This window comes from Emydura macquarii, unplaced genomic scaffold (genome assembly GCF_026122565.2).
Source record: "Emydura macquarii macquarii isolate MOO-44397 ecotype Brisbane River unplaced genomic scaffold, CSIRO-AGI_Emac_v2 contig_3219, whole genome shotgun sequence".
NCBI classification, from domain to species: Eukaryota; Metazoa; Chordata; order Testudines; family Chelidae; genus Emydura; species Emydura macquarii.
The window spans coordinates 525,214-552,832 of NW_027133356.1; the positions used below are offsets into that span (position 1 = coordinate 525,214).

General features: G+C 54.9%; 2 protein-coding genes and 1 long non-coding RNA gene across 4 annotated transcripts in view; 1 reads left to right on the top strand and 2 right to left on the bottom strand.

Annotated features, from left to right (window-relative positions):
- DENND6B (DENN domain containing 6B) overlaps positions 1 to 14,895 on the top strand; it is a 36,174-nt gene extending 21,279 nt beyond the window's left edge. For both annotated transcript variants that reach the window (XM_067531422.1, XM_067531423.1), the window contains 5 exons: positions 722 to 775; positions 7,767 to 7,876; positions 11,247 to 11,349; positions 12,262 to 12,336; positions 12,656 to 14,895. In XM_067531422.1, coding sequence (XP_067387523.1) covers positions 722 to 775; positions 7,767 to 7,876; positions 11,247 to 11,349; positions 12,262 to 12,336; positions 12,656 to 12,778 — 465 coding nt within the window. In that variant the 3' untranslated portion in view covers positions 12,779 to 14,895. The remainder of the gene's footprint in view (positions 1 to 721; positions 776 to 7,766; positions 7,877 to 11,246; positions 11,350 to 12,261; positions 12,337 to 12,655) is intronic.
- LOC137142190 (uncharacterized) lies at positions 236 to 10,319 on the bottom strand. Its single transcript, XR_010916857.1, has 2 exons — positions 10,017 to 10,319; positions 236 to 573 (listed from the first exon to the last, which is right to left on the bottom strand). It is a non-coding gene; the product is annotated as an uncharacterized lncRNA (long non-coding RNA).
- An 877-nt stretch (positions 14,896 to 15,772) lies between the features above and the next one.
- Positions 15,773 to 27,150, bottom strand: LOC137142189 (transmembrane protein 116-like). Its single transcript, XM_067531426.1, has 12 exons — positions 27,012 to 27,150; positions 25,049 to 25,092; positions 23,951 to 24,014; positions 22,627 to 22,767; positions 21,574 to 21,672; positions 20,759 to 20,814; positions 20,103 to 20,243; positions 19,373 to 19,415; positions 18,591 to 18,671; positions 18,315 to 18,468; positions 17,446 to 17,516; positions 15,773 to 16,584 (listed from the first exon to the last, which is right to left on the bottom strand). The coding sequence occupies exons 1-12, from the start codon at positions 27,060 to 27,062 to the stop codon at positions 16,426 to 16,428; spliced, it is 1,104 nt and encodes a 367-aa protein (XP_067387527.1). The 5' UTR covers positions 27,063 to 27,150; the 3' UTR covers positions 15,773 to 16,425.
- Between the last annotated feature and the right edge of the window lie 469 nt (positions 27,151 to 27,619).

Genomic DNA, 27,619 nt, shown 5'->3' on the forward strand with positions numbered 1-27,619 from the left:
CTCCTGCACAGGAATTAACTTCCCCTTTGACTGGTCTCTGACGCCTAGTCTGCTATCTTGGCCTGTGTCCAGCTGAGAGTCAGCAAGGGCGGTGTTTACAGAGGTGAATGGGAAGCAAACTGCAGGGTTCCCATCAACTTCTGTTGGAACAATGGAATTAAGTCTCTCACACCAGTTTGAAAACTTCCCCTCCTGTGGGTTGTTTTCAGTTCTTGGGGGTTCATGCCCTACCATATACTTGTTAAGAGCCCCATCTGGATGGCTGCTGCTTTACTGCAGAAGGTGATGGTTGCTTTTTTCAATCCCTCTTCTATTCCAGCTCTGTTAGAGAGCTGCTTGCACCTATGGCAGCCATACCAGTTAGAAACACATTGGCTTCTCCATCTTATTTGTTCTTATAAGGGGAGTTGTGAGGACAGTGTCTTCTGAGAGAGCTCCTGCTGCTGATTTCCTCCCATCAGATCTCATCCTGTGTGGCATTCTTAAAACTTCAACAGCAGCCAGTTCTGATGTTCTCGCTTCCCGGGGGAGGGGGACGGAAATAAGCAAACGAGCATTTGGACTTGTGGAAATCTGCTACACAACAAAGAAGGGAGAGAGAGAATGGAAGATTGTTCACTGCATGGTGTGTTGATGGCTCTTACAGCAGAGCATGGCACTGAATGACCTTGGGAAGGGCTTGCTGATTATTCTAAATTGTGCTTTCACTGCTACTTCACAGGAGCATTACATGGCGAGTCTGATGCCTCTACAGAGGGCCATTACTCCATGGAAGGTATGTCCGATTTCCCAGGCTGCTCTGCTTTCATTTGATTTCTTTACAGAGATTTGGAATAGTTACACGTTTATGCTGATCATTCTCTTGGGAAATTATCCCCATGTTCCTGAGTGCAACAGTGGTGCTTAGATGTGGGGAAAGTACCCAAGCTCAGGCTCTCTAGAACTCCAAGATTTGGGTCACATGATCTTCTGATGTGCCCAGGCCCTCCAAGATTTAGATCTGGGTGTGACGTTATCCAGGATACAATCTGAACTGATAGATGGCTGTGTCCCCTCAAGTCTCCAGCCTTTTACCCTGCTTCACTGTGAGAGGAACCACTCCTGGTCTGCCCACAAACAGCTTCCAGCACGTAAATCACTCCCAACTATACTCCGAGTACTATAGCAAGCCACCCACGAATTACACTGTAGCGAACACCAGCAAACTCCCAGTCCCGGACTTTCCCCCAGAAATGTGCATCTTGTAGTGCCCTGCACCCTCCTGGACAATACAAGCTCATATAAAGTCTGTCATTTACTAATAGAAAATGATATGCACAAGTCTCGTTATCCCCAGTGGAGTTTCCCAAACACTTCAATCAAAACACACTGATTTAGATAAAACAACAAAACAATTAAGTGCAGAAAGATAAATTTTAAGTGACTACACGTGATGAGGCATATAAGTCAGAACTGGTTCTTCGAGTGCTTGCTCATGTCAATTCCAATTAGATGTGTGCGCACCTCATGCATGGTTGCCTGAAGTTTTTCCTGCAGTAGTACCTAAAGGGTCGACTCTGGAGGCCCCTGGAGTCACATTTCCATAGCGCTCCATATAAGGGCCTGCTGACCCTCCGCCTCCTCAGTTCCTTCTTACTGCCTGTGACTGTCGGCTGGAATCAATTCGCCTCTTGCTCAGCAAGAGCTCTTTCTTCCAGTGCTTCATTTGCTTTGTACATGTAAATAGTTCAATTAGCGTTAATAGTTAGCAGTTAAGAGCAGTTTGTTAGATCCCCTTAAGGGATCAGTCTGTTAGTCCAGAGACTGGGGCATGCCTCGGCCCCCTGGATTCAAATCGTGCGAGGAGCGCAAGAAGCCCATGCCAAGAAGTGACCCGCACTCCGCATGCCTTAAGTGTCTCGGGGAGGCACACTAGAAAGACCGGTGCAAGATCTGCAGGGGATTCTGCCCTCGCGCTCGGAGAGGAGCCAGAAGTTGAAGTTCCTCCTGATGGAGGTGGCCTTTTGACCATCTCTGAGCCCATTGGAGCCGGTGCCCAGCACATCGGTGTCAGTCAGAAGTGCCCCAACCTCTGTCCATGATCCAGTGCTGAGGAAGGACTCTCAGGTATTTGAGACCCTCAGCATCGTAAGGAGTCGCCGGTACTGAGAATGGAAAGTGCTCGGCACTGCTCCCATTCACTGGCCCCTAGGAAGAGGCATAAGAAGTCGGACGGGTCGCTCGCCCACTCTGAAATCAGCGGGACGTAAGGGAGATAGTTCAGTGAGACCCGCGTCGTGCCACTTGCGCACTACTCCTACAACCATGGCACTGTCGACTCCAGCCCTGGAGAGGGTGTGCTGAGTTCGGTGCCAACCACTCCCCTGAGGAAGTGGAGGACATCCAGTCACACTCCAACACGGAGACATTTGAAGCAGCCAGGGAGCTCATCGAGAGCATGTTGCCGCAGCAACCGCAGTCCCAGGGAAGATCACCGGAGGCGGTAGATCTGGTGCTGCGCAAGCTGGCACCTTCCAAGGGGAAGCCCGCTCTGTTGCCCTATCAACTTTCGCCCCAGCACCAATCACTGACACCAAGGAGCACTGCACCACCATGGTCTCCAGGAAGCGAGTCCGCATCAGAGTCCAAAGCGGAATCCCTTGCCTCGCAGAGGAGTCAGCATCATGGACAAAGGATGCCTCAGCCTTTTGCGCTGCCATGGCCACCCCAGTGGCAAAACTCTCAATGGCCTTTCTGGATGCCATGGGCTTTTCACCAGGCACTGGGATTCCAATCAGGTCGGTCCTCGTCCTTAGCATCAGGGAGCAGCCTCTACCAGGTTAGATCGGAGACCATATCCCGACCCGATGCTGACATTGGTACCGAGCAAGACCTCGACCCCGGACACAGCACTGATTATGGAGGCACCTATGCTGGTACTGAGTCTGACGTCACCGGCACCATGGAAGAGTTGGGCCACCATGTACTGTGGGACCTTCTGGGCACTGAGGGGCAAGAGACTGGCCCTCTGAGGGAGTCATCCTCCTCCTCTCCAGACGAAGCAGTGGCGGGCACCACTCTGGCACCAGCAACCAAGGATAATAGGGCGTACCAGTACCTTCTCCGCTGCGTCACACAGAGCCTGGGAATCCAGGTTGAGGAGGTCACCGAGGGGGGAATGGACCCTATAACTGATATATTGTCGCCATCAGAGCAGTCGAGGTTGGCCTTGCCTCTAATAAAAACTATTGACAAAAACATGAAGTCAATTTGGCATACCCCATCCTCAATTCCCCCAACCACAAAAAGGGTTGAACACAAGTACTTTGTCCCATCTAAGGATTATGAATATCTGCATATCCATCCTCCTCCAGGCTCCCTGGTCATCACGGCTGCGAACGAGAGGGAAAGGCAGGGCAGCTAAGGCCCTACACCTAAAGCCAAGGAGGCCAAGAAAATGGACCTATTTGGCAGGAAGGTGTATTCCACCGGGGGCCTGCAGCTCCGGGTGGCGAATCAACAGGCTGTCCTGAGCAGACACTCCTATAATACCTGGGGGTCTATCCAGAAGTTTGCAGAGTCTATCCCTGCTGACTCCACGAAGAGTTTGTGGCCCTCATGGAGAAGGGCAAAACAGCAGCAAAAGCATCATTACAAGGGGCCTTAGATGTGGCGGATGCAGCAGCCTGGACTATGGCCTCGGGGGTATCTATGCATTGCAGCTCTTGGTTTCAAGCATCAGGCATCCCCCACGAGGGCCAACAAAATATGCAAGACCTACCCTTTGAGGGCCAGTCGCTGTTCTCCGACCAAACCGATGCAAAATTACATGGTTTGAAGGACTCTAGGGCTACCCTTAAGTCCCTGGGGCTGCACACACCAGCATCCCAGAGGAGGCAGTTCAGATTGCAGCCTCTCCCCCAGTTTTATCAGCCCCATCAGAGGCAGGACTCTAATCGTAGGAGGGGCAGAAACAACAACAACAGAAGGAAGCCCTACCAGTCCTTGTCTGGGTGAAACGAGGGCCCCCCAAAGCAGCCCCCGGTCCAAAACAAAACTTTTGAGGGTGCCCCCGAGGACAGCATCTACATTCAGCACTCAGATCCTCCACTCCTGTTATTTTCAAACGTTCATCCCATTTCTACTGTGCATGGACCAAATTACTTCAGACAAGTGGGTCCTACGCACGGTAGAACTGGGATACTCTATCCAGTTCCACTCTCACCCACCTTTACACTCCCCCCCCCATTCCCCATCCCTCTTCAGGGACCTCTCTCAAAAGCAACTTCTAATTCAAGGAGTTTAGCAGCTCCTGGAAGTAGGAGTGGTGGAAGAGGTTCCTATGGAGTGAAGGGGAAGGGGTTTTTATTCATGGTATTTCCTAATTCCGAAAGCCAAGGGCGGCCTCAGGCAGATCCTAGACCTAAGGAACCTCAACAAGTTCATAAAGAAGCTGAGGTTTCGCATGGTCTCGCTGGTGTCAATCATCCCTTCCCTGGATTCAGGAGATTGGTATGCCATCCTCGACCTCAAGGATGCATACTTCCATGTGTCAATAGCCCCAAGACGTAGAAGGTTCCTGAGATTCGAGGTCAGCAGTCACTATTACCAGTTCGCAGAGCTTCCATTTGGTCTCTCGACCACTCCCAGGGTCTTCACAAAATACATGGCAGTGATGGCCGCCTTCTGCAGAAAGCGCAGGATACAGGTCTTCCCGTATCTGGACAACTGGCTGATCAAAGGGAAGTCCAGACAACAGGTAGAATTGGACATAGCTTTCATAAAGTTAACACTCACCCTTCTGGGCTTACTGGTCGACACACAAAAGCCTGTTGTCAGCCCCACGCAGAGGATTGAATTCATAGGAGCGGTTCTGGATTCAAACAAGTCCAGGGCCTTCTGACCAGCCTCTCGTTTTCGCAACATTCTGTCCATCATAGAGGAGTGGAACTGCCATCCCGTGGTCACGGTCAGGAGCAGTCTAAGACTGCTGGGACACCTGGCAGCTTTCACTCAGGTGGTTCAGTATGCCAGGCTACATCTCAGATCATTACAGACCTGACTGGCTTCAGTCTACCTCCTCTCCCGGGATTGTATAGACAAAGTGGTGTGAATCCCAACATCGGTATTGATTTCGCTCAGCTGGTGGCTAGGATCAGTGAGTAGTCTGTGCAGGAGTCCCCTTCTCGAGCCCACAGCTGGTAACTGATGCCTTGGACTTGGGTTGTGGGGCCTACCTAGGGCAGATGAGAACTCAGGACCAGTGGTCACAAAGAGATCTGTCTGCTCATACCAACAGGAGAGAGTTGAGAGCAGTACGGTTAGCATGTCAAGGATCATCTGGTGGGAAAATGCATCGCGGTAAAAACAGACACCATGACAGCAATGTTTTATATAAACGAACGGGGTGCTCGCTCCTCTTCCCTGTGTCAGGAAGCCTCGGCACTTCTGTATAACTCACAAGATCCGTATAGAAGCGTCCTATCTCCCCGGATCCCAGAATGTGTTAGCAGATTTCCTCAGCAGGTCGATAATGGCCCACGAGTGGTGAACGATATCTTCCAGAGTTGGGGAATTCCCCAAGTAGACCTGTTTGCGACAAGGTCCAACAGGAAACGCAGGAAGTTTTGTTCGTTCCAAGGACATAGTTGAGGCTCAGTAGCGGATGCTTTCCTCGTTTCTTGGTTTTACGCTTTTCCACCAATCCCGTTGATACACAAGGTCCTTCTGAAAGTGAAGAGAGACAAGTTAGTGATTATCCTGATTGCCCTGGTGTGGCTGCGCCAGCATTGGTTCACCATGCTGCTCGAACTCACTGTAGAGACCCCTCTGTCTCCCGTTGCTCCCAGACCTGATCACACAGGATCAGAGTCACCTTCGTCACCTGAACCTACAATCTCTTCATCTCACAGCTTGGAAGCTGCGTGGCTGAACTAGCAGGAATTGCAATGCTCAGAACAAGTTAGAGAGGTCCTAATGGGTAGTAGAAAACCTTCCACAAGAGTTACCTCTGGGGCAAAATGGAAGAGATTCTCCATCTGGTCCCGGCGGAAAGGGGTTTCCCCAGAGGCTTCATCTATACCTCTGATCCTGGACTATCTCTTGCACCTTAAGCATCAAGGGCTCTCAGTATCCTCACTGAATGTCCATCTGGCAGCGCTCTCGGCGTTCCATCCACGGATGGAGGGGCATTCAATCTTCCCGAACCACGTAGCGAGCTGTTTTTTCAAGGGCCTTGACAGAATGTTCTCGTCAAACTCGGTTCCTCAATGGGACCTTAATTTGGTGCTGTCTACATTGATGAGACCACCGTTTAAAACCATTGGTGGCATGTTCCCTCTTGTACTTGTCATGGAAGGTGGCCTTCCTAGCAGCCATTACATCAGCTAGGAGGGTGTCAGAGCTGAAGGTCTGACATCGGAGCTTCTATACATGGTGTTTTTCAAGGACAAGGTTCGTCTGCGACCACATCTGCCATCCTCCCAAAGGTAGTCTCTCAGTTTCACTTTAATCAGGACATTTTTCTCCCGGTCTTCTACCCTAAGCCGCACGCTAGCGACTATGAGCAAAGTCTTCATTCGCTAGATGTTAGAAGGGCTTTGGCCTTCTGCATAGAGAGAACGAAGCCTTTTAGGAAGGCCCCCCAGCCCTTTGTGATGGTGACAGACAGAATGAAAGGTCTTCCGGTCTCCTCTGAGACGATATCGTCGTAGATTACGTCGTGTATTAGGACCTGTTATGAGCTAGCAAAAGTGCCGGCCCCTGTTTTGACAGCCCACTTGACAAGAGCCCAGGCAACCTCGGCGGCCTTCATAGCCCGGGTCCCAATCCAGGATATTTGCAGGACAGCAACGTGATCCTCCATTCACACTTTTGCAGCACACTACGCCATCACCCAACAAGCCAGAGAGGGTGCAGCAGTGGGCAGAGTGGTCCTGCAGTCAGTTCTATGCTGAACTCCAACCCCGCCACCTAAGGAAATGCTTGTGAGTCACCTAATTGGAATCGACATGAGCAAGCACTCAAGGAAGAAAAGACGGTTACTAATCTTCTGTAATCGTTGTTCTTCGAGATGTCGCTCATGTCCATTCCAAACCCATCCGCCTACCCCTCTGTCAGAGTCTCAGAAGGAACTGAGGCGGTGGAGAGTCGGCAGCCCCTTATATGGAGCACTATGGATGCATGACTCCCGGGGGCTCCAGAGCCAACCCTATGGGTACAACTGGGGGAAAATCCTTCTGGCAGCTGTGCACAGTGTTGCCACACACTTTACCAGAATAATAATGATCAGCAGATCAGGAGTTTTCAAATGATATCTCACACAGTATGCTTTGTACAAAATTTAACATAGTCTTGCAAAAGGGGTGAACATAGGGATACAGGCTGTCACACTGGGTCATATGACAATCCAAGAGTGCCCAGCCACAAGGGACTCACCCCCCACCCCCATCACCAAGATAGGACTGTTAGGAAACATTTAGGAATCTGTGAGATATTTGGCCCACTCTCAAACTGCCCTTGTTGCAGGGACAGGATTGTTTCCCCTGAAAACAAGATGGAACAAATACTGGGACAGATGCTTTCTCTTTACTGTACTTTTCAGCTCAGCAAAGCTGTTAGAGATCTGAAATAAACTCTCTAGCAAAACTGTTTGAGATGTGCAGTTTCAGGCATTTGTTAGTTCTCATAGGTTTTTGGTGTATCCTGGATAGACTCCTCCTAGGAAGTCTGAGCCTCATTCCCAGCAGTTGTGACTGCATTGCGATGATGTTCTTTTTGTTGCACAGAATCCTCCCCAGATCCGACCTTTCCGACAGGAGGATTTCATGAAGACCCTTGAACATGCTGGTCCCCAACTAACCTGTGTACTTAGGGGTGACTGGTTAGGCCTGTACAGGTAAGAACATGGTGATTGGTTGCCTTGTTCCATCAGCAGCAGGTACAGGGTATAACAAACATACCTGCCAAATCCTGGCTTAGACTCAGCAGGAGAAGAGAGCAGCTTCAAGGGAGAGACCATTCACTTGAAAAGCTTGATGCCAACAAGGAATTGGCCAAGTTGTAATGGCGGGGAGGAACAGCAAACAAGCAGAGCTAATCCTACCTCTGTATAAATAATATTTTGAATGAGTCGGAACTGTCAGGTTTAGCAGGACTATAAACTCTCCTGCTTCAGGGTGATAAGGTTGGGGAGAAACTTCCCCCATAGGCACATTATTCCATCATTGTCCACTAGGGAGTTGTGTGCCTTGCTTCTGAAGCATCTGGTTCTTGCCAGTGTCAGAGACAAGGTACTGGCCTAGATAGACCATGGTTCTGATCCAGTATGACAATCCTTACATGTTTATACAGCACGCAGTACAATGGGACCTTGATGCTGATTGGGGCCTGTAAGTGCTATCTTAATATAGGTAATAATGCAGGGTATTTAGGATAAAATTTGAGACAACTTGTATGATGGTTCCCCCCCTTATTATTCGAAAGCTGCTGCAAACAGAACAGCGCAAACCTTCACCAAAATCTGAGGGGGGGAAACTGAAACCAGATACTCAATGGGTAGGAGAAATATGGGAGGCATTGGAGCCCAGGCTTTCAAAGGTATTTAGGCCCTTTGGAATCAAGGAGTTAGGCACCTAAATACCTTTAAAGATCTGAACCTGGGGCTGAAAGAGGCCCAGAAAATGGACAGCCACATTACATATGGATTTGGAACATAAGGCTGCAAATAAAATTAGCACAACTGTAGGGTAAATCACGCAGCAGGAAAGCGAATAGTTCCTCTTGCTACAGCTTTGGTGTGACAATAACTGCAATATTCAATTACCTACTTACCAGAAAAATATTGGCAAATAGGAGGGAGTTCAGACAACATGGCCAGGATCTACAACTTTGCATTCTTAACCTTGAAACTTTCTGTATAATCCATCCCTTGGCATAGAATTACTCCAACATCTAATCTTGAATTAAAAATGTAAAAAACCTGTTTGTTTTATGGCAGTACTGAAAGGCCTCAGCTGAGATTGAGGCCCATTGTGCCTTTATATGGTTACAAAGAAAACCTTTAAAAGCACGAACTGAGTGCCACGGTTAAAGGGCTGTCTGCTCGTGTTTGCAAATAGCCTGAAAAAATAGCTATAACGAGTTAAGAAATGATCCATTCTTAACCAGGGTTAAACTCTGAAACACGACAGTGTGGATATCAACAGTGTTAGTTGATTGCTTTAGCATGAATATCCAACTAATCTGCATATCCCATAATCCCAAACTGTCTCCTACTGTCTACGCCTTCTCGGCTGTCCCTAGCCAGCTGCCGAAACCTCCAGCTCCCCTCTGATGACTTCCCATGTCATTCTACATTCCCGTTCTGCAGCACACTGAAAATTAAAAACGACGGGGCAGCGTACAACTAATTAAACAACAGGGGCCGTGCTAATGCCTCCTTTTCATTCCTAATTCAGTAAAAACCTCCGAACGAAGCTGCTGGAGAATCACCCCGCGGCTGTGTGGTGGGGGGCTGCAGCATCTAGGTCCCTTGCCACAGCGTGCACAAAGCTTTGCTTATAAAGGGATTAAAAGACCTAAATGTGTAGCACAGTGACAACAGTAAGTGTGAGGTGTAACCCCAAGGAGGGGAGGAGGTATGCTGCAGGGGGATGTAGCTAGGATTGTTACATTGAGAGGGCAAATTTAAGATGATTAGAAAACACATAAAGACACTGATCTGGATGTGGCTGTGAAGTCATTTCCCTGGGGAAAGGCCAGGAGCACCACTTCCTGACACATTGGAAATTGGACTGGGAAGAACTCTGTAAAATGAACACAAGGGAATGATCCTGCCCTGACCCCTTGGGGACTAGGTGGCTCATAATAGGGCGTTTTCGCTCGTAACGCCTTTGATACTCCAATCCGGAATTGTGCTGATGAGTGGGGAGATGCCTCTGCCTCACTCCCTCAAAGCCCCAAGCTCTGCATGACAGCATCGTAGTTCAGGTGAATGATCAGAGAACTCAAAGCTTGTCACAGGGTGTTTCACTCACCGCTGGAGCGTCTCCTTCTGGCTGTGTCTGAGGATTTGCTCTGCCAGGCCCATGCCCTCTTCCTGCAGTTGCACTTCGTTTGTCTTGTTCTCTCGGGACTAACCTGCTCCTGCTTTGTGGCTTGGTCCTCCAGCCAGCTCACTGTAGTTCTCCCCTTTTGGGGCATCAAAGTCTCTCGGGATCCACTGCCCTTTAACGGTGCCATTTCTCCAGTGGCTGGTAGGGGAACCCAGGCCTGCCTTCGACACTGGGTTCCAACCCAGGGACCCTACAACAACCAGTCAAGGTCTGCACAATCCTAAATCCTACTGCTGTATCACTGGGCTACGTCCTACCTTGCTTCCTCTCCCCCTGAGAGTGACTGCAGCCGCTCTCTGCAGTCCCTGGGCTTTATACAAGCCCCTCCTGTTCCTGTCCAGCTAAGTGCCATCACTAATTAGTCCTTCTCCCTGGCTCCTCCTCCAGGTGCAGCCTAAGCAGTTCATTGACCCACCTAGCCACCTTAACCCCTTCAGGCCTTGTGTGGGGTGGACACTCCATCACCCAGCTGGGTAATTCCAGTTCAGAACCTGCCAGGCAGTCCTCCTTGTCGGGGGAGACTATCCACCTAGTTACTTACCTTGTCCCCATCACCGTAGTGTCTGAACACCTCGCTAAGATGAATGAACTTATCCTAACAATACCCATTGGAAGTAGGGAGCTGATGTCCTCATTCTACAGAGGCCCTGAGATTCAAGGAGTCTGTGGCAGGGCGAGATATAGAACCCAAATCTTCTGTGTTCTAGTCCAGTGCCTTCCCTGTAAGACCATGCTGCCCGCCCAGAGAGGGCAGCCTCCTTGGCGCAGGCACTGCTGCCTGCCCTAGGTGGGAAACATTCTCCTTTGCCTGACGACAGTGCGCCATTGCCTGCCGCGAGGTAGCTTAACTCGCCAGGCACCAGCACTGTGTACTGCATGCGAAGCCAACTTCTGAGACTGAGAATAAACCAGGCCATTGATTTGAGAGGTTTGGGAGGGCGGGGTCAGAAAGGAGCCTTCTCCCTAGCAATCCACATCCCTAATGACACTGAACCAGGGATTCTGTTCCCCCTCCAATGTCTCTGCGTTGGAATCACCTTTTCAATGGATGAGAAATCCCTGTGGGCCATGCAGAAACCAGCCAGCAAGCACCATTCTCCAGAGCCCTGTCCTCGCTTCTTACTCCTCTCAACTTCACCTCTCTTCCTGCAGACGTTTCTTCAAGTCTCCCAACTTCGATGGCTGGTACCGTCAGCGGCACAAGGAAATGACCCAGAAGCTGGAGGCCCTTCACCTGGAGGCGATCTGTGAGGCAGTACGTTCCGACAAAAGAGGGTGAAAGCAAATGCGGGGCTCCCTATGCTTAATGCCTGGGAGACGGGATCATTCCTGGGGATTGGATGCTCACTGGCATGTCCTGAGCCAGCCCTCCTGGAGGAGGGACTGTGCTCAAGTATCTGTGGAATATCCACTCCACATCCCAGTCAGTCACTTCCTGACTCTGTGTATGGGATTTCCAGCTTGGGGTCTGCACTCAGACCATACCAGCCTTCCCAGTAGCCAGCACAAACCCTGCTCTGCCTCCTGCTGGCAGCTGTTTAGTTCTTCAGGCCCTTCCAGAGCCAGTTGCGTTCCTGATGGGATGTGTCTCCTCTTGCTTGATTCCTTCCTGGGAACTGAAGTAGACAGGAGTTCTGGCAGAAACTCCCTACAGCCCATTTCTTAAATTGAAAGGCCTGCTGGGATTGTCCTGGTGCCCTGCTGAGTGCATGTTCTGATGGCAGTGCCCCAGGACAGTGCAGAAATGCCACCACTGCCTCCTTTCTTAACAGACAGGATTTGGGCCCTGGCAGCTATGTGTGGACTCTGAGCACACGGCAAGATTAATGTGCAGGAATCCTGGCGCTGACTGCGAGCAAGAGACTAGAGACCCTACCAGGCCTATGTCCTGTCACATCCTCCCTTGACTCTTAAGTTGGCTGTGAGCAGATAGTGTTGCCACAGGCAGAGAGCTGGGGTGGACGTTGTCCTGTTCAGTCAGCCTGGAACCCATTGTGCTGCACACAGCACGTACAGATACCTAAGCGTGGCCACAGCTGTAGGGAGGAGCGGGACCTTCTGTCCCCTCGCTCACCTCGCTACTAAGCTGTGTTTGGGAGGTAGCGCTGAGGGGAGCTGCCGTATGGAAAGAGAGTCTCTTAGTTTAACGTTTCTTCCCTTGCTCTAGAACATTGTAGCCTGGATGAAAGACAAATCGGAGGTGGAGATCGTAGACCTGGTTCTGAAGCTTCGCGAGAAGCTGGTAAGTTTCCTCTCTCCTACCTGCTTTGGTTCCTGTGCGCACGAGCCCTTCTAGCGGTGAGTAAGCAGTGGCATATAGGAGACTGTGTACACCTGCTGCTCCTTTCTGCTGGATGGAATACAAGGGTGGCCAGGGATGTGTAGCCTCCCTTAGATGTGTTTGTAAAACGGCCCTCCAGTCCTGCTCTTCTCACCCCCACCCTTCATTCCCACACCATCACCGCAAGGGCAGCACTGCTCAAGGCCGGGTGAGGAGAGCCCAAGGCACAAGCGGAACGGGGGTGCTTGGTGCTGTTTTAAAAGCTTCCCCCCCCTTGCAGGTCAGAGCCAGGTGCCATCACCTCCCTGTGAAGGAGGAAATGCTGCAGAGAGTGGGCCTTTACATTGAGACCATCATTGGTTCCTTACCTGAGGATCTCCAGGCTGTGCTGCACCACCACTGAGCCGCCCAGCACCAGGACTCTGCTGGGAAGGGTCTCCCCATTCACAACATCTTCAGAGCTGCGGGCAGCTGCAATCAGTTTTGGGGAAGAAACTTCTGCCCTGGTCCAGCCCCACACTGACCTGGATTGTGCTGCCAGAGCGTGCGAGTTTAAGCTCTGAGCATGGGGTGGAACTGACGACAGGAAGGGGAACGATTTCTGTGCACAAATGTTTTCTGTCCAGCCTTGCTCTCCCGGAGGAGCTGCAGGAGGAGAGCTCTAGAAAGGGAGCAGGGCCCTCTCTGGCTGTCCGTATGGCAGAGGGAGGCAGCCAGGGTTCCAGCCCCATAGGGCAGGCTGTGTAGAACAAACACAGACATCCCCACCCTTGGCGTTAGGATAGGGCCAGGGATACTTACGTCTCCATCATGCCCACGTGTCATGGTCGCAGCTGTAGAGACGGGGCCAGCTCTGTGTGTGGAGTTTATGTACAGAGCCTGCAGGAGAAACCTGAAGCTCTTGCTAATATTGTGATTCCAGGCCCCTCCACCCAGGGGACCTGCAAAATCGGCCACTCTGCCCCCAGTAGACTGACCCATGGCTGGAGAGAGCAGTCGCTGGCCAGGGAATTGCTGGTGGAGCTGAAGGCAGGATAAAGGGGGAGCAGGTGGAGTGGCTGCAGTCAGGAACAAACCTTACAACACTGGCTCCCTTGTGGCTACAGGGCTTGGTGCATGTGCTTGTACTGCCGGTGAGACGTAGCCTGACAGGTGACCCCCCTCTCCTTACTAGTCTTTACGCACAGTATCAGGGGACTCTGGTACTGCTGCGTCTGTTATTTCCTTGGGGGGAGGGGGGGGGTGCACACACGTAAGGGATGAATGAATGATGGGCTGGCTTTTCTACCAGTGCTAAAATGACCACATCCCTTCCCCTCTTTTTTCAGAGCAGTTTTCCTCCAGGCTCTCTTGAGTGCTGGCTTACCTCGGCCCCAGGGCTGCCCTCCGCTAACCAACAACAGGCCATTGTGCTTCACTTTCTGGCACTCGGACCACGGCCCTGAGCGTTCTTTGCTGTGGAATAAGTGTGCTACCTGCTCAATGGGAAATGGGCTTGGGGGCAAACGTGGCACCCAGGGCCCGTGTGCTGCGGCACTTTTCCACTACAAGAGCCCCAAAATGAACCTTTTTGCACAGCAGGAACGTTCAGGATGTCATCAGAGTGTCCTGCAAGCTGTGTCTGTAGGGAACGGGGAGAAGGGTGGCAGTGGCAGTTGTGGGGAGGGGAGGTGCTCTCTGCAGCCCTCATTTCTGCAGTAATCTCTGCCCTCCATGGGGCTGTTTGTCATTTACAGGGAGGGGTCAGTAAAGCACAAATGATGGAACCCTCCTACCTCTCTCTGGCCCCCGACGGGGCTGAGTGTGCCCTCCGGGGAGGGTTCCTCCATCCCCCAGCACACATGGGCTAGAAGAAAGCAGGGCTGTGGGCGGCATAGTAGTGAGCATTAGCTCTCCTGCGTGGCTGGACTGCCCCCCCCCAGGCTCCGTCTGGAGAAGCGGGTGGGCAGGTAGCGCTCTGTAAAACGCTCCTTCGTGATAAAGCCCGGGCTGTATAGTGTATACTCTGTATAGCGATGTATGTGCGCTAACTGTGCAGTGACCACGGGCGGGACTCCAATCAATAACGTATAGTAGTAAATGTTAGCTTAAAAAAACAGTCTCTTGTCTTGGAGTCTCAGTGGGGCGGACTGAGCTTTGTTCTGAAAGGAAACGGGCACTTCCTGCACACGGGTGATTGGAGTAAGAGTAACTCTGGCACCAGCAGGCTCATCCCTGGCCACAACTGGGTGTCTTCCAGGCAGCATCAGGTCATCTGCAGCTAGCTGCTTCTCTGTGGTTATCCTGAAATTGCCCAGGGCGAAGAGAGATGCCTGCAAAGACCTGAGGTTCATCCCACTCCACTGAAGAGCAGCCTTGAGCCTTTGCCGTCTCATGCTGAAAGGAGCTGAATTGTTTCTCTGGCCCCTACAATTGGTTGTGTTCTCCCTTGTCTGCTAGTTAGGTCCCCAGGGCTCAGGTGGGGTTACAGCACCTGGATAAATATTTGGGCAAAATGTGGCCAGTTTGCTATGTATATATCAGGCCTGATGCATTCAAAGCCGGATGTGACTGGAGAGTTCAGAGATCAGCTCACAGCTGCTCCAGCACCACAGGCAGGGCAGCTATCTTACTAGGCCAGTGCAAATCTGCAGCTACTCTGGGGGCATCATCTGCTGTTCAGTGATGCACAGTTTCAGCCCTCAGGAGCTAACACTAACAATGCCAACAGGCCAAAGATGAGGCTGGCTGGGTCTGGCTTTTAATTAGCTCGGGTGAGGGGGGTTAATACCGAAAAGTCTGAAGCTTGGGTGTGCACAGGAGGCTCCCTTCCACAGAGACTGTCTAGTGTCTTTAGCTGTATTCATTCTGGGGCATGGGCTAAGAACCCCTTCATCCCGGACAGGAAAGGGGAGGTGAGCAGCTCCAGGCTTGGTTTTTGTTTTACCCAATGGCAGGAAAAACTAGGAGTGGTTAAGCGACAATAACTTTATTTATAAGCATCCTACTTTGGCATGTGAGTTGCTCTGCTGTAAAACATAACATCAGCACATTGAACATGGAGGGGGTGGTTTTATTTTAAAGGGAGCTGGGGGAGGTAATAAATATGGAGCCCGCTTGAGACTTTTTTTTTCAGATGGACAAGAGATGGCGACCCAGGGCCAAGCAAGCTCCACTGCCGCCTCTGGTCAGCCACAGCTGAAATTCAATTGCCAGTAGGGGGGAGATGCCCAAATCCCCCCTGGGAGCTCTCTGTATCCCACTTGTCTCCTTCCATGTTATGTGAATTAATACTGGCCAGAAAGAGACCCTGTGAGTTGCCAGCTGGTGAACACACTCAGAGCTGTGGACAGCACCTAGCACAAACAGGGCTGGGCTCCTAGGCACTGCAGTAAATGGAATCAGTGATAAATTGTGCACGAGAAAGGAGTCCCTGCTCCACCCAGCTTCTGCTCTAACTCCAATGGGCTTCTACTGGAGTGACAGCCATGGTTCCTTCAAGCTCCCCTCCCTCTCACTGAGGCCTGCAGCAGCCCCATGGTCCCCACATGGGAGGTGAGGGGAGCCTGTGCCTCCCAGCCTCTTGCGGAAGCTACTCTGGAGATGAGGGAAGGGCAGCATTATATATGGGATGGAATTTAAGTGAGGTCTTGGCCTCTTCTCCCTGCAGCCAGCACCAGCTCCGGGCCTTTAACTGTCCTCAAGCAAAGTGGAAACCAGGGATGGTCACATAACAGCTGTCCGTGATTAAGCAGCTGCCTCTCCAGCCTGGGTTTCTGGCCCCAGCCCGCTGGCTTTCAGGAGCAGGTGTGGCTATAGCTCTGTGTTTGCAAAGTGATTTCTCATCAGACAGAAGGGTGGTGAAATGGGTGCAGACACTGCTGCAGCAGGTCCCTGGTTTCCAGGAAGGCTGCACCACAAAGTCGGTACAGGGCTGATTCCTTATTACTTAAACATTGCCCGGTGCTTCAGTCCATGTCCAGAGGGATCAGGTCCCTGTAAGGAGAAAAGCTGTGCAGCACTCCTACGAACGGTGCCACCTCTGCTGTAGAGAACCATGCAGGCACTCTCTCAGTGGTCATTAACCCCAAAGGATTCATCGTAGAAGGCTTTGAGGCCGGGATAGTATCGCAGGGGGATTCTCTCCCCCAGAGCCTCCTGGCGGAAGTTTGGCCGCATCCAGCCATAGACCAAACTGTGCAGGAGCCCTTGGAGGGACATGGTCAGAGCCTGAGAGAGAGAGAGAGAGAAGTGAGAGCAGCGCTTTCACCAGCCCCTGCTGCGACGAGGACAGCTCCGCACAGCAGGGCCATTGCCCTCTGCTCTGCCGGCCTCCACAGACGTGGGGAGAGACAGGCAGCCCCTCTCCCAACACAGAGCCAGTGACTGCGTGACCAACAGGCGAAGGAGAGATGGAACCAGATGAGCTTCCTCCTGCCGCAGCCACGATTCCAAGGAGAGCGAGACTGCCATGGCCTCCCACTAGCAAAAGCCAGGAGAGAAAGCTCTGCCTACCTTCAGCAGAAAGGCAGCCCAGACACCACCACGGCCCTGCATCAGGAAGCAGAGATGAGGACGGAATCGCTCCCCTTGAGGAGGCAGGAGCCGGTGCTCCGGGGGGCTGTATGTCTCTAGGCCATTTACGTACATTTTGGCAGCAGAACTCACCAGGCCCTGGGAGATGTTTATTTCATTTCACGTGCTCAATGCATGGATCAGCGCCTGCCACCTCCACCCACACACCCGCGTGGCCTAGCCGAGGAGAACCTGCCTCTCTCAGCACATCAGTGTGACACACACAGGGAGCAATACCCAACCAGTGACTGCACAGGTACCACGGCGGCTGTAACAGAAGCAGCTCTGTTTTCTCCATGCTGTATCACTTTGCACGTCCCTCCATTTAGACTGGCCACTGATCACGCTGCACGCCCAGTATTTGTGTTTGGTATCGTAAAGAGCTCCTCAGTCCGGGCCCCACCATGCTAGGCACTGTGCAGAAAACAATACAAAGACTGCCCGCCCCTTAACTAGCTCACACTCTGAGCAGTAGCAGAGGCAGTGCCTGCCTGTCAGGCTGCGAGATTTACTTACCATAGCAATGTAAAGTGCAAAGATGGAGGTGGGTTTGATGCTGGTGAAGGAGAGGATGCTGAGGAGGAAGGCTGTGGACAGAAAGAAGGAATGTGCAGCATTGCTTTCTCTCCTGCCCACATGGCATCACTAGCTTCTCTTGCGACGTGTGCCTTCTATATCTGCACCCTTCAGAGCGCTGCCAGGGCCACTGCTGGCCAGACCCTAAGCCTCCTCGTACGTTCATACAGGGCCTTTCCCCAGAGGATGGAGCCCAGCCTGCTTTACAAACTCTTCTACACACACAGCCCCCTTCTCCCTGCACCTTCCCAGCTGGAAGCCAGGCAGCCGGCAGCAGGGAGAGGAAACATTGGCCTGTCCCTCATGCTGTTACCGAAGGGGCAATGAGACCTGACTGGTCACCTGGCTACAAAGATCTCTTCTGAGAGAGCCACGCCCACTAAAATGCCTGGAATTCAATTTATCTAGCCGAGGAGGAGGAGCCAGGCCAACCCGGGCGGAGTCTATCCGAGTTCTGTGTTTCTAGGGAAGCCAGAGATTTTAAACCTGGTGCCTAGAGCACTAAATACCTCCTCTGCCCTGAGGGACCATTTCACCTGTAGGCCAGATCTTCCCCTTCGCCGCAGCCTGGCTCACTCTGACCCCGCATCACGGCTCTTGATGGTCTAGCTAGCCTGACGCCTGCGCCCAAGCCTCCCTCCATGAACACAGGTTTCGTCCTCGGCCCAGGGATCTCATGGGAGAGTGCAGAGCGTGGGGGGGGAGGCGGGGAGGTGACTGTGTGTTGGCCCTTGATTGCGCTATGAAGGGATTACGGGTCCCAAATAAGAGGACCAGTCCTCAGTCCTGATCTAGCAGGAGCAGCTCACCTGGTGTCCAGCAGATCAGGAAAGCCAGCTGGAAGCAGTGAGAAATCGTGCAGACGCGCTGGAGGTTCCTGCCGGCAAAGCCGTCGTTCTCCACGTTCAGCAAACGCACCTCGTTGGTCCTCCTGCACCAGAGCTTCACCCTGCAGTACAGGAACTGACAGAGAGGGCGCTGGTCAGCACCTGCCCTCACCTCCCTCTACCCAGCACCGCGGCGCTCCGCTCTGAGCCCCAGGCCCACTGCTGGGACTAGCGGGTCCAGCCAAGCCGTGTGCTTACTGTGCAGCAGCTGAGCACCAGCAGCAGATACATGAAGAAGATGATTTTCCCCTCCAGCCCAGGGTCCTTCCTGCCTGCATACTGGGAGAAAGAAAAACCCTGTGAAATGGCTGCTCGGGGTATTACGCTGCAGCTCCTCCCGCACCCAGCCTGCTCCCGGCCTCCTCATTTTACTCCTCGCAGCAGTGAGTGGTGGGGTACTTAGTCCTGCACTGCTCCAGGGATACGTGACATTAACAGGTGTTCAGTCCCATGCTGTGCTAGGTGCTGTACACAGAAATACAAAGCTGGGCGCCAGCTGAGGGCTGAGGTGCAGCCCATCCTCCGCTACAATAGCAGAAGTTTCAGTTCTTAGCAGAGAACACTCCTGGGGTGTTAGCCCTTTGCCCTTCCATCCTTTCAGCCTCTATCCACACTGCCCTTTGCCCATCACGTACCCTGATCACCAGCCATTGCTCATCTGCCTTTCCAGACAGGCTCTCGGCTCCATCTCCCCTTCACTGCTAGGTGGCAGCAGAGGTGGTGAGAGCTGCCCCATGGCTATAATGGGCGGAGGACAGGAGGGGAAGCAATGTGTGCTTTTTACCCAGTCAGGACAGTCCCATCATCTCGTAAGAGCCATGGGCAATCGTGCAAGCGGCTGGGGGCAGGATCATGGCAGTGGAGAAGCTGAGGACAGCTGCTGCCTGGAAGAACTTTTGAGCCAGGCTAAGGCTTTCTGTCACTTGGGTGCTGCTCAAGAAATTGGAGTTGGTTGAAGCAGAGGCTGGGGGAGCTGGTACCTTATAGCAGACATCCTGGGAGCGGTGGATGAGGATCAGGCAGCTGAAAGAACATTGCAGCGTAAGTGGAGCTGGCTCCCCGTGCTTTATCTCAGCACGTTCACTCAGGCAAGCGCTCACATCACTGGGGCTTTGTCTGCCAAGGACATGTACCAGGGAGTCCCCGAGGGCAGGGCCTGGTGCAGCTCCTGTTTTCAGAGTACCTCTCTCCAGCATAGGAGCTGATGCTGGCAGGAGCCGCTTGCTGGCGGAGTTCAGCCACAGCGGATCCAGCAGGTGAACGGCTCTTATGTCAGATGGCGCAGCAACGAGCGTAACGGCCTTTAAGTATGCGGCCACTGACAGCTGCAGTTCTGCAGCACCAGGGGAGTCAGGCGTCCTGCACTGAGCCCTGCTGCTGGGCCCGACCCCGCTTGGCGGCGGGATAGGGCTCGGCGATACCCGCATTTGCTGGGTTCGGCTCCCTGGCAGGGCAGGACATGGTGCTAGTGTCACAACCACCTTGGCTGAGGATCATCAGCTACTGGGTCGGCTCAGTTCTGCACAGAACCAGGAGCCAGTCCCGGCCCCAGGGCACTTCCTGTCTAGTCCAGATCCTGCAGAATAAGAGGCAGCCTGAGGCTCTGTGGGGCCTTCCTGGGGGAGGTTCAGACAGCCAGGAGGTCTCAATGCACCCGCACCGGGCCTGGGTTACCCTGGAGCTGATGCTGTGACTAGACCAAAGCTCTACCTGGAGCAGTACAGGCTGTAGGCCCCCGTGGAGAGGTTGGCCTTACGGGGCATGATGGGTTCGAGCGGCCTAGGAGCGATGTCTCTCACCAAGGTGCCTCTCCACGTCAGCTGGCCCAGGAACACGAGGGCGGGGAGCAGCCTTTCCAGAGACAGACGGGAGGGGAGGGGAAAGGCAGAGAGTCAGACCTGGGCATGCCGGTGGCTGGGAGAGTCACCCCGTGCACTGGGAAAGCTGTGCCTGCCCATGGTAGCAAAGAACCAGTGCTCCCACCCTGAGACAGGGCAGCAGCCCTGGCCCTGCGTAAGAGATGGGAAGCTGAGGCCCAGAGAGCTGAAGTTACTGGTCCGACGGGGGCGGCATTACGCTGGCTGCTGTAGGGGCTTCCCCAAGGCCAGGTCGCAGAGCCAGGGTGGGAATGCAGGAGCCTAGCTTGTAGCTGCCGGCCACGACAGCGGGTCGTCCCCCAGGCGTAGTTGACGCCAGCCAGAGCCAGACAGCGTGGGCAGATATCACGCAGGCTCTCTCAGCACAGCTCTGCCGCTGCACCGCCATGGTCACCGCTCACAGGTCGGCCAGCGCTGACCTTAAGGGCCATGAGGGGGGCCCCAGGCAAGCAGCTGTGTCCCAATCCAATCCCACGCGGCAGCACCTACCAGGCCAGGATGTAGGGCAGGCAGTGCTGGGCCCGCTGGGTGCACCTGCGCGTCTCCTATGGTGAAGAGGAGCTGGGTCAGACAGGGCTGCAGCCTGGCCGCAAGATTAGCGTCGAGTTCTGAGTACTGAAAGGGGAGCATTTAGCGCGGCGCAGGTCCAGGGATGCGGCCCATTGTCCTGGGGGACTTGCAGGAATGCGCGGCTCTTAACAGGGGCATTGAAACCACCTGGGTTCTCAACGGCTGCTGCTGGTCGGCCCTCCAGCGTGAGAGTCTCTGAGCCACTTGCTCTCAGGCTGACACTTCTCGGAGCAGCCCTGGCTCCCCTGAGCCAACAGGGCCAGCCAGGTGGTGGGGGCCGTGCACAGGGAGATGGGAATCGGGGTCACGACACACACACACTGTAGACGAAATAACAGACGGCCGCAGGTGTCCTCACGCCACCATTGGCGTCCCCTTAGCACAACACCCAATGCTCGCAGGGGCTCCAGAGTATCCCACCGCCCCGCAGGGTGCACCACGACCTGCCCGCTTGCTGATCAGCTGGGCTAGGAACTTGTTTCCCACCCTGCTGCCTTTTCTCCCCTACCGAGGGGCGAGTGGGCGACTACAGCCCTATCCCCGTCTCCTCCGGAGAGGGCCGGGCACGTGGAGGTGGTGCCAGCCTGCGTCTCTGGTCTGCCTAGGCTCTGTCTGTTCTGAGGCGCTGCCACCAGCCGCTCCCTCTGGCCTGCTTGCTCGAAGGGAGGGTGGGAGGGAAGGGCCGCATCAAGCCTCGCCGCAGGGTGGGGGAGGAAGGCGCAGGCAGCCCTCACCTGCAGTGCTGTCACCTGTGTCGCTCTCCAGCCACGCATGGTGCGGTTGACCTCGTACGCGTAGACAATGACCATCAGGAAGGAGACGGCGTAGAACATCTGAGCAGGAGAGAAGCCGCGGGTCACGCCAAGCGACACTCCCACCTGCAGGCTTCTAGGGAGAGCCAGGACCCCCGCCGTGGCCCTCATGACCACTAGCCTTTGCTGTCACCACACCCGGCCCATGCCTGGGGCCGTGCCAGCGTGCTGCCAGCGCTGCGCCCTGGACCCCAGAGGATTCGGGCACGGCCATTGCTGCGGCGTGGAACGGTTACAATAACGTGCTCCGCACCTCAGCTGCCAGTACCGGGGCACGAACCTTGCCCCTCTACAGCCACCCCGCCAAGGCTCAGGCTGCTTTCTGGGCCTGCGTGTGCTGCTGGCCCCGTGGCTTCCCAGCCGTGCTCCACAGCAGGGCCTGTCCTGGTGGAAGGCCACTGTGTCTCCTGAAACCTTCACTGAGCAACGTGCCCAAACTGGCTTGGAAAAGAGACGGGTCGGTGGAGTCAAAACTGCCTGCGCGCCCTTCAACCCAGGCTGACGGCACGCTGGAGCCACCAGCCGCCTGGTACAGGGGCTCAGCCCTCTAAGGCATGTAGGGTGGTTGTGGGCCCTGTGGGAGCCTGTCACTGGAGTACCAGGGCTCTATAAAGAGCTGAATTGACTCAGAACCAGAAGGGCCCTGCAGGCAGGTGGACTAGGTGCGAGCTCGTGGGGGGCTGGCTGCCAGGGAAAGGAGGGCACTGACAGCAGGGGCGGTGGAAGAGGCCCAGGCTTGGGGGGAAGCAGAAGGAAGAGGCTGGGGCGGCGTGGGACTGGTGTGGGCTGGAGGCCCAGTGCTGGCTCTTGTTTCGGGGCTCCAGGCCGGTGCTGCCCACGCAGGTGGAAGGAAACCCCACGTCTTCTGGCACGAGGACCCTGGAACCACACAGCCCAGGGAGGCAGCGAGCTGCATTGCCCTGGAACACCAGGTACCCCTGTGCAATCGCACCCCCCACCCCCGTCTGTCCTCACCATGGCCAGCATCAGTCCGTAGGGGCAGAACTCATAGACCAGGAGGAAGAGTCGGGCTGGGAGGAGCTGGATGGTAGCCATGACGATCAGCACCAAGGCAGCCAGGAAGTCTGCCAGGGAGAGCAGGAAGAGGGGGCACAGCTGTGGGGATGGCCAGGAGGTTAGTTAGGGAAGGTGCTACCAGCAGGGAGCTATCTACAGCCCCTTTCCCCCTGGGCACCCTCTGGTACCTGCCTCCCTTCCCTCCCCAGCATCCATCACGGTGGGTGGCTCAGAGCAGCCTGGTCGGCATTCTCTCCTCTGCCCTCCCGGCCTGGGAAGGGAGCTGGGGTGCAATGAGCCCAGAGATGGAGGCCGGACCCGGAGGTGTGTGGGAGGCGGAAGGGAGCTCGTCTCCGCTAGGGAGCAGAGGAAGAAAAGATCCTCTTTGGAAACAGCGACCCACGTTTCGGTCCCACGTCTGTGCACCCGTCGGACGGTGATGGATGCATGTCAGCCAGACGCTGCCCCATCCCCTGCATCTCTCCTCCGACTCCTCCCTGCCCTCCCTCGCCAGGTGCTCTGTGGCCTCTGCTGCCCACGCCAGCCGGCGTCCCAAACACAGAAATGCTGCTGTCAAGCGAGGGTAGGCTCCTCAAACACGACTCCTCCCGCGTGAGCCTCCTCCCTTGCCCCCTCGGCCATCCTACGCGCCCCCAGTGCACGTAACGCTTCCCCACACCCCCCGTCTCCTCCCACTTGCACCCTCTTCCTCAGGCCACCCCGTGCCGGCAACGGGTGAAGGAACAGGCCCAGGGAAGCCGGCACGGACGAGGTGCTGCAGCTAGAGCATAATTCCAGCAACCAACACGCACTCACAGAACTGAGGTTCTTGCTGGGCTGACCAAGCCCTGGGTCGGTGCTGGCCTGGGGAGCCTCGCTGCTCTGCTCCTCCTTTCCCTGATCCAGGCCGACTAGCGTGAGACTGGGCCATCACTGATCTCTCAAGACCATCCTTAGAAGCAGCCACTTTGACTGAGTCCCAGGTAGAGATCCTGCCTGGTGTCGAGGGGAACCCATGCAGCCGGCCAACAGGAATTCTGAAAATCCCACGAATGACGGGTTTTCCCATCACCTGCATCTGCTCCAGCTAAACACCAGGGAACATGGCTAAAGAAATGGGTGTACCAGGGTTGGACAGGGCTGGGGCAAACTGACACGGGCTTAGGACGGGCTAGTGAGACGGGATTAAAAACCCTGGGGAATGAACGGCCCAGAGAGATCACGCGCTCTCCACGTCTCTAAGAAATCAGGGAGTCTTGGCAGCGAGAACCCTGCAACAGACCTGGCTCCGGAAGCATCTCCTCCTGAGGGTGGCCACGGCGAGGACGGAGCAGCTGCCGATGAGGCTGAAATGGAAATAAAGCCGAAACGTTGGGTGTGTCACACAAGGCCAGCCTTGCACGGTGTCCATCTAGCGGCCCGCACACACGGGGAGGCCACAGCCAACGTCCCCTCTAAGCTCTCTCTGAACGTGGGCCCGGACACAGGTCTGGTCTCCGGGAGGTCCCTGCTTTGTGCCCAGTCTCCCAGCTGGGGTATCTGAAGTGCCAGGCACTTGTGAGAGTTGCCAGCAGCTGCTTTCCAACTCGGGAACAGGGCCAGAGTCCAGAACCCGCCTGTTTCCCAGCTCTTAGGTCCCATTCTCTCTCCGTCCCGCTCACCCTGGGGGGGCTGCAGCCTGGGTCCCAGCTGCAGTGGGGCTCACACTGGTTTCTAGACTTCTGTGCAGAGGGAAGAGCCCAGGGACGGTGGGGTTTGGAAAGGAGCCGGGCGTGCGGCCATGGAAAAGCGCTAGAGGGGGATGGCTTCCTGCTGGTGGATTCATGACCCAGCCGCCTTGACACAAGCCACGCTGCTCACGAACCTTCGCGGTGGAGATCACCGCAGAGAAGGGCCCTGGGACGTTAGGGGAAGTGCTGGGCTCCAGCGCGAAGGGCGCATTCCACGGCCCTCTCCCACCATGGACGAGGCTGGACAGGACGAGGGGGAAACCTTGGGGATGGGGATAACGCATCTCCAATGGCCTTTGCAAGCCGGACGCAGGCGCGCCCGGGGCCCGCCCTGCAGTACCTGCTGTCTGACCCCAGAGCAATCGCTACTGGCTGCTGCCTTGTCCCAGAACCGGCACTAGTGCCTGGAACACGGGGCGCTGGCTCCACCCCGCACGCGTCCCTAGAGCGGAGCCCTGGGTGACGCGCGGTTCATGGAGATACCAGAGCTCTTAGGGGATCCGCATGTAGAAGGGGGGCAGCAGCAATTGTGGGGATTACCGGGGGAAGGAGCTCGGCAACTGGCCGCGAGCAAAGTGCATCCACATTGGCCCCTGCCTATCCTGACCCCAGCAGGCCTTGGGACAGGCCGCAGGTAAACAGGGACCCACCTCAGAGATAAGGCCATCAGGTAGACGCAGGTCAGCACAAAGATCTGGAAGGAGAGAGGGAGAGGACAGCCGGTTAACCACGATTCAGTCCCCCCCAGTACAAGCTGAAGCTCTGCTCAGCGAGCACCCTGCCCCGCCTGCACATGGCAGCAGCGCAGCATGGCCTGAAGCCCCTTCACCCTCTCAGCCCCGTCACCAGCCGGGAAACTGCTCCATCGAGCCAGCTCTGTCAGTGGAACAGAGCGAGACATTGAACCCTGGGCAGACTCCACTCCACTCGGCCGTGTAAACAGCCAGAGAGAGGGAAGCAGCAAGGGGGTGAGGGGCTCTAGCGTTCCTCGGGGGACACTAGAAATGAGGCAGAAGAGACCCTGGTTTCACACTGCGAAGGCAGAGCAGTGCGTACTACAAGCTGTGTGCAAGTCGCTCATGCGGGGGCACGCTTTGCTTCAGGCGGGGACCACTCGCCAGGGAACCCAGCTGGCCTGCGGCGCTGCCAGGGAGTCGGTTAAAATTGTTGGATGGGAAATGGGTGTTCAGCCAGAACGAAAGCTTTCTGAAAACTCATTCTGGCTGGTGGGTGGATGGAACCCATTTCCCCCCTCCCCCAAAGTAAAGCTTTCAGTTCTTGGCTTAAAACTACACCTTTGGGAGGGGGGCGGAGGGGTGGTTGGGTTTGGTTTTCTGCACTGAAAAGGGCTTAGCAAACAAGGTTTTCGTAGGATTTTTTTTTTAAATCTGGATTTCACACAAGGCAGCGGTTGGTATCTTTCAACCAACTCCATGGCAGGATCCGTTTGAGAGAAACCTGGCGACTTCTCCGAGTTTTCTTGGACAGCAGCGTGAGTAGGAACAGAGAGTATTGGTCCCGGATGCTCTGCCATCAGCAGGCCTGGGGAAATCAAGCTGATAATCCTGGTGTGTGATAGTCTCCCAGCAGAGAGACGTGACATCCCAAGCAGGATAAAGGCCTGGAGCAGGAAACAATCCTGCCTGGGTCAAAGGTCTGAATCCCCTCTGGGCACGAAGAGGAGTAGGTGGGTGAGGACTTGGCTCTGGTTCCCTGTCCTACAGGTATTCTGGATTGGGTTTCCCAAGCTTCTGCCGGGCTAGCTCAGGAGAACAGCACAGGGAGATTTCAAGGGTGAGAGAAAGGAGCAAAAGTTGCTTAATTTCCCCGTCAGTCTCTCTGGGAGACCAGCGAGGACTCCTGCTTTGCTCCCTCCCCCTCCCAGACCAGGGTGTAGTTCCCCACTGCTAACAGGAGACGTGGCTGATTGCTCTACGGTGAGCCATGTCAGCCTCAGCCCACGTGGAATTCGTGGGATGCTCTCCTGGCAGCATCGCTGAGCCAAGCAGAATGCCTTCCCTCTGCAGCAGGTGGGCCACAGCAGCCTGGGAATGGGGAGTTCCTGAGAGCAGCTTCGTGCTACACGGCCGCTCTGAAACGCCACCTCAGGCACTGGGTGGCCACACATCTGCACAGCTTTCCACCACTTACAGACAGACACAATGAGCCAGGAAGGAACAGATGGGATCGAAGAACTCAGGCAGAGGCAGACAACTAAAGCTCCTGGAGACACAGGTCATCCTACAGCCCCTTCAAAGGGTAGAGAGCGTGAACCCTGGTGACACAGAGCTAGATTGACAGGCAGGGAGCAGAAGCTACAGCCTCTGAGAAATGCAGCTTAGTTCGAGGGAAAAACAGTCAGCCATCTGCGCGCACACCAGCTGGAGTCCTAAAGTCTGCCCTTCGCAGCAGGGAAATGCCTCAGATCTCCCCCACCACAGGCGGAAGGTTCAGTTCTCATCTGGACCCAGGAGCGTCCCCTGAGCCCGGCTCTGCTGGGGACACTGCTCAGTGGACAGGGAGGTGCCCGGCTGGCTTCCACTGAGCTGGTGAGTGTGGCGGGATGGGCTCTGAAGGGTAATTTTGCCCCGGTCCCTGTGTGTAGGTTGGTACCTTGTCGTTGGACAGTGCTGAGGCGCTGTTCTCTCGACTCGCCGCACCCATGCTGGCTGTCGCCTCTTCAGCTCTCCCGGCTCTTCCAGAGGGGGCTGGTGACGGGGTTCAGCACCGAAGCGCCTTTCTCCCTCACAGGTTGCTGCTGACTGAACTGCTGCTGTAATCTGTGCGTGTTTACTTCTTTCCACACCCCTGTCACAGGAAGGGGTGGCCCTTAGCACAGCAACCTGCCCATCCACCCGTCCGCTGTCTCACCAAGGGGCAGAGGCAGAAGCCTTCCCTTGATGCCCAGCAGGGTCCCGGAGCACCTTGGAGCCACCACGGCTGGATCAAGGTGCGGATTTGAGAGCTGGCCCAACTCGCTGAGTCCACAGGGGTTGTCAGAGGGGACAATTCCCATCTCACTGTGCACGTCGCATCACCCCAGACCTCCAGCCACTCGCTGACACGTGGTCAGCACGCCCCAGCTCCTGCCACGTTACCCGTGGGTCTGGGTCTGGGTGCAGGGGCTGGTGTAACTCACAAGCTGAGGGGCCAGAAGGGAAGGTTGCAGACAAAGAACTAACAGGAGGGTGTAAAAAGTGCAGAACTCCACGCTGGCCGTT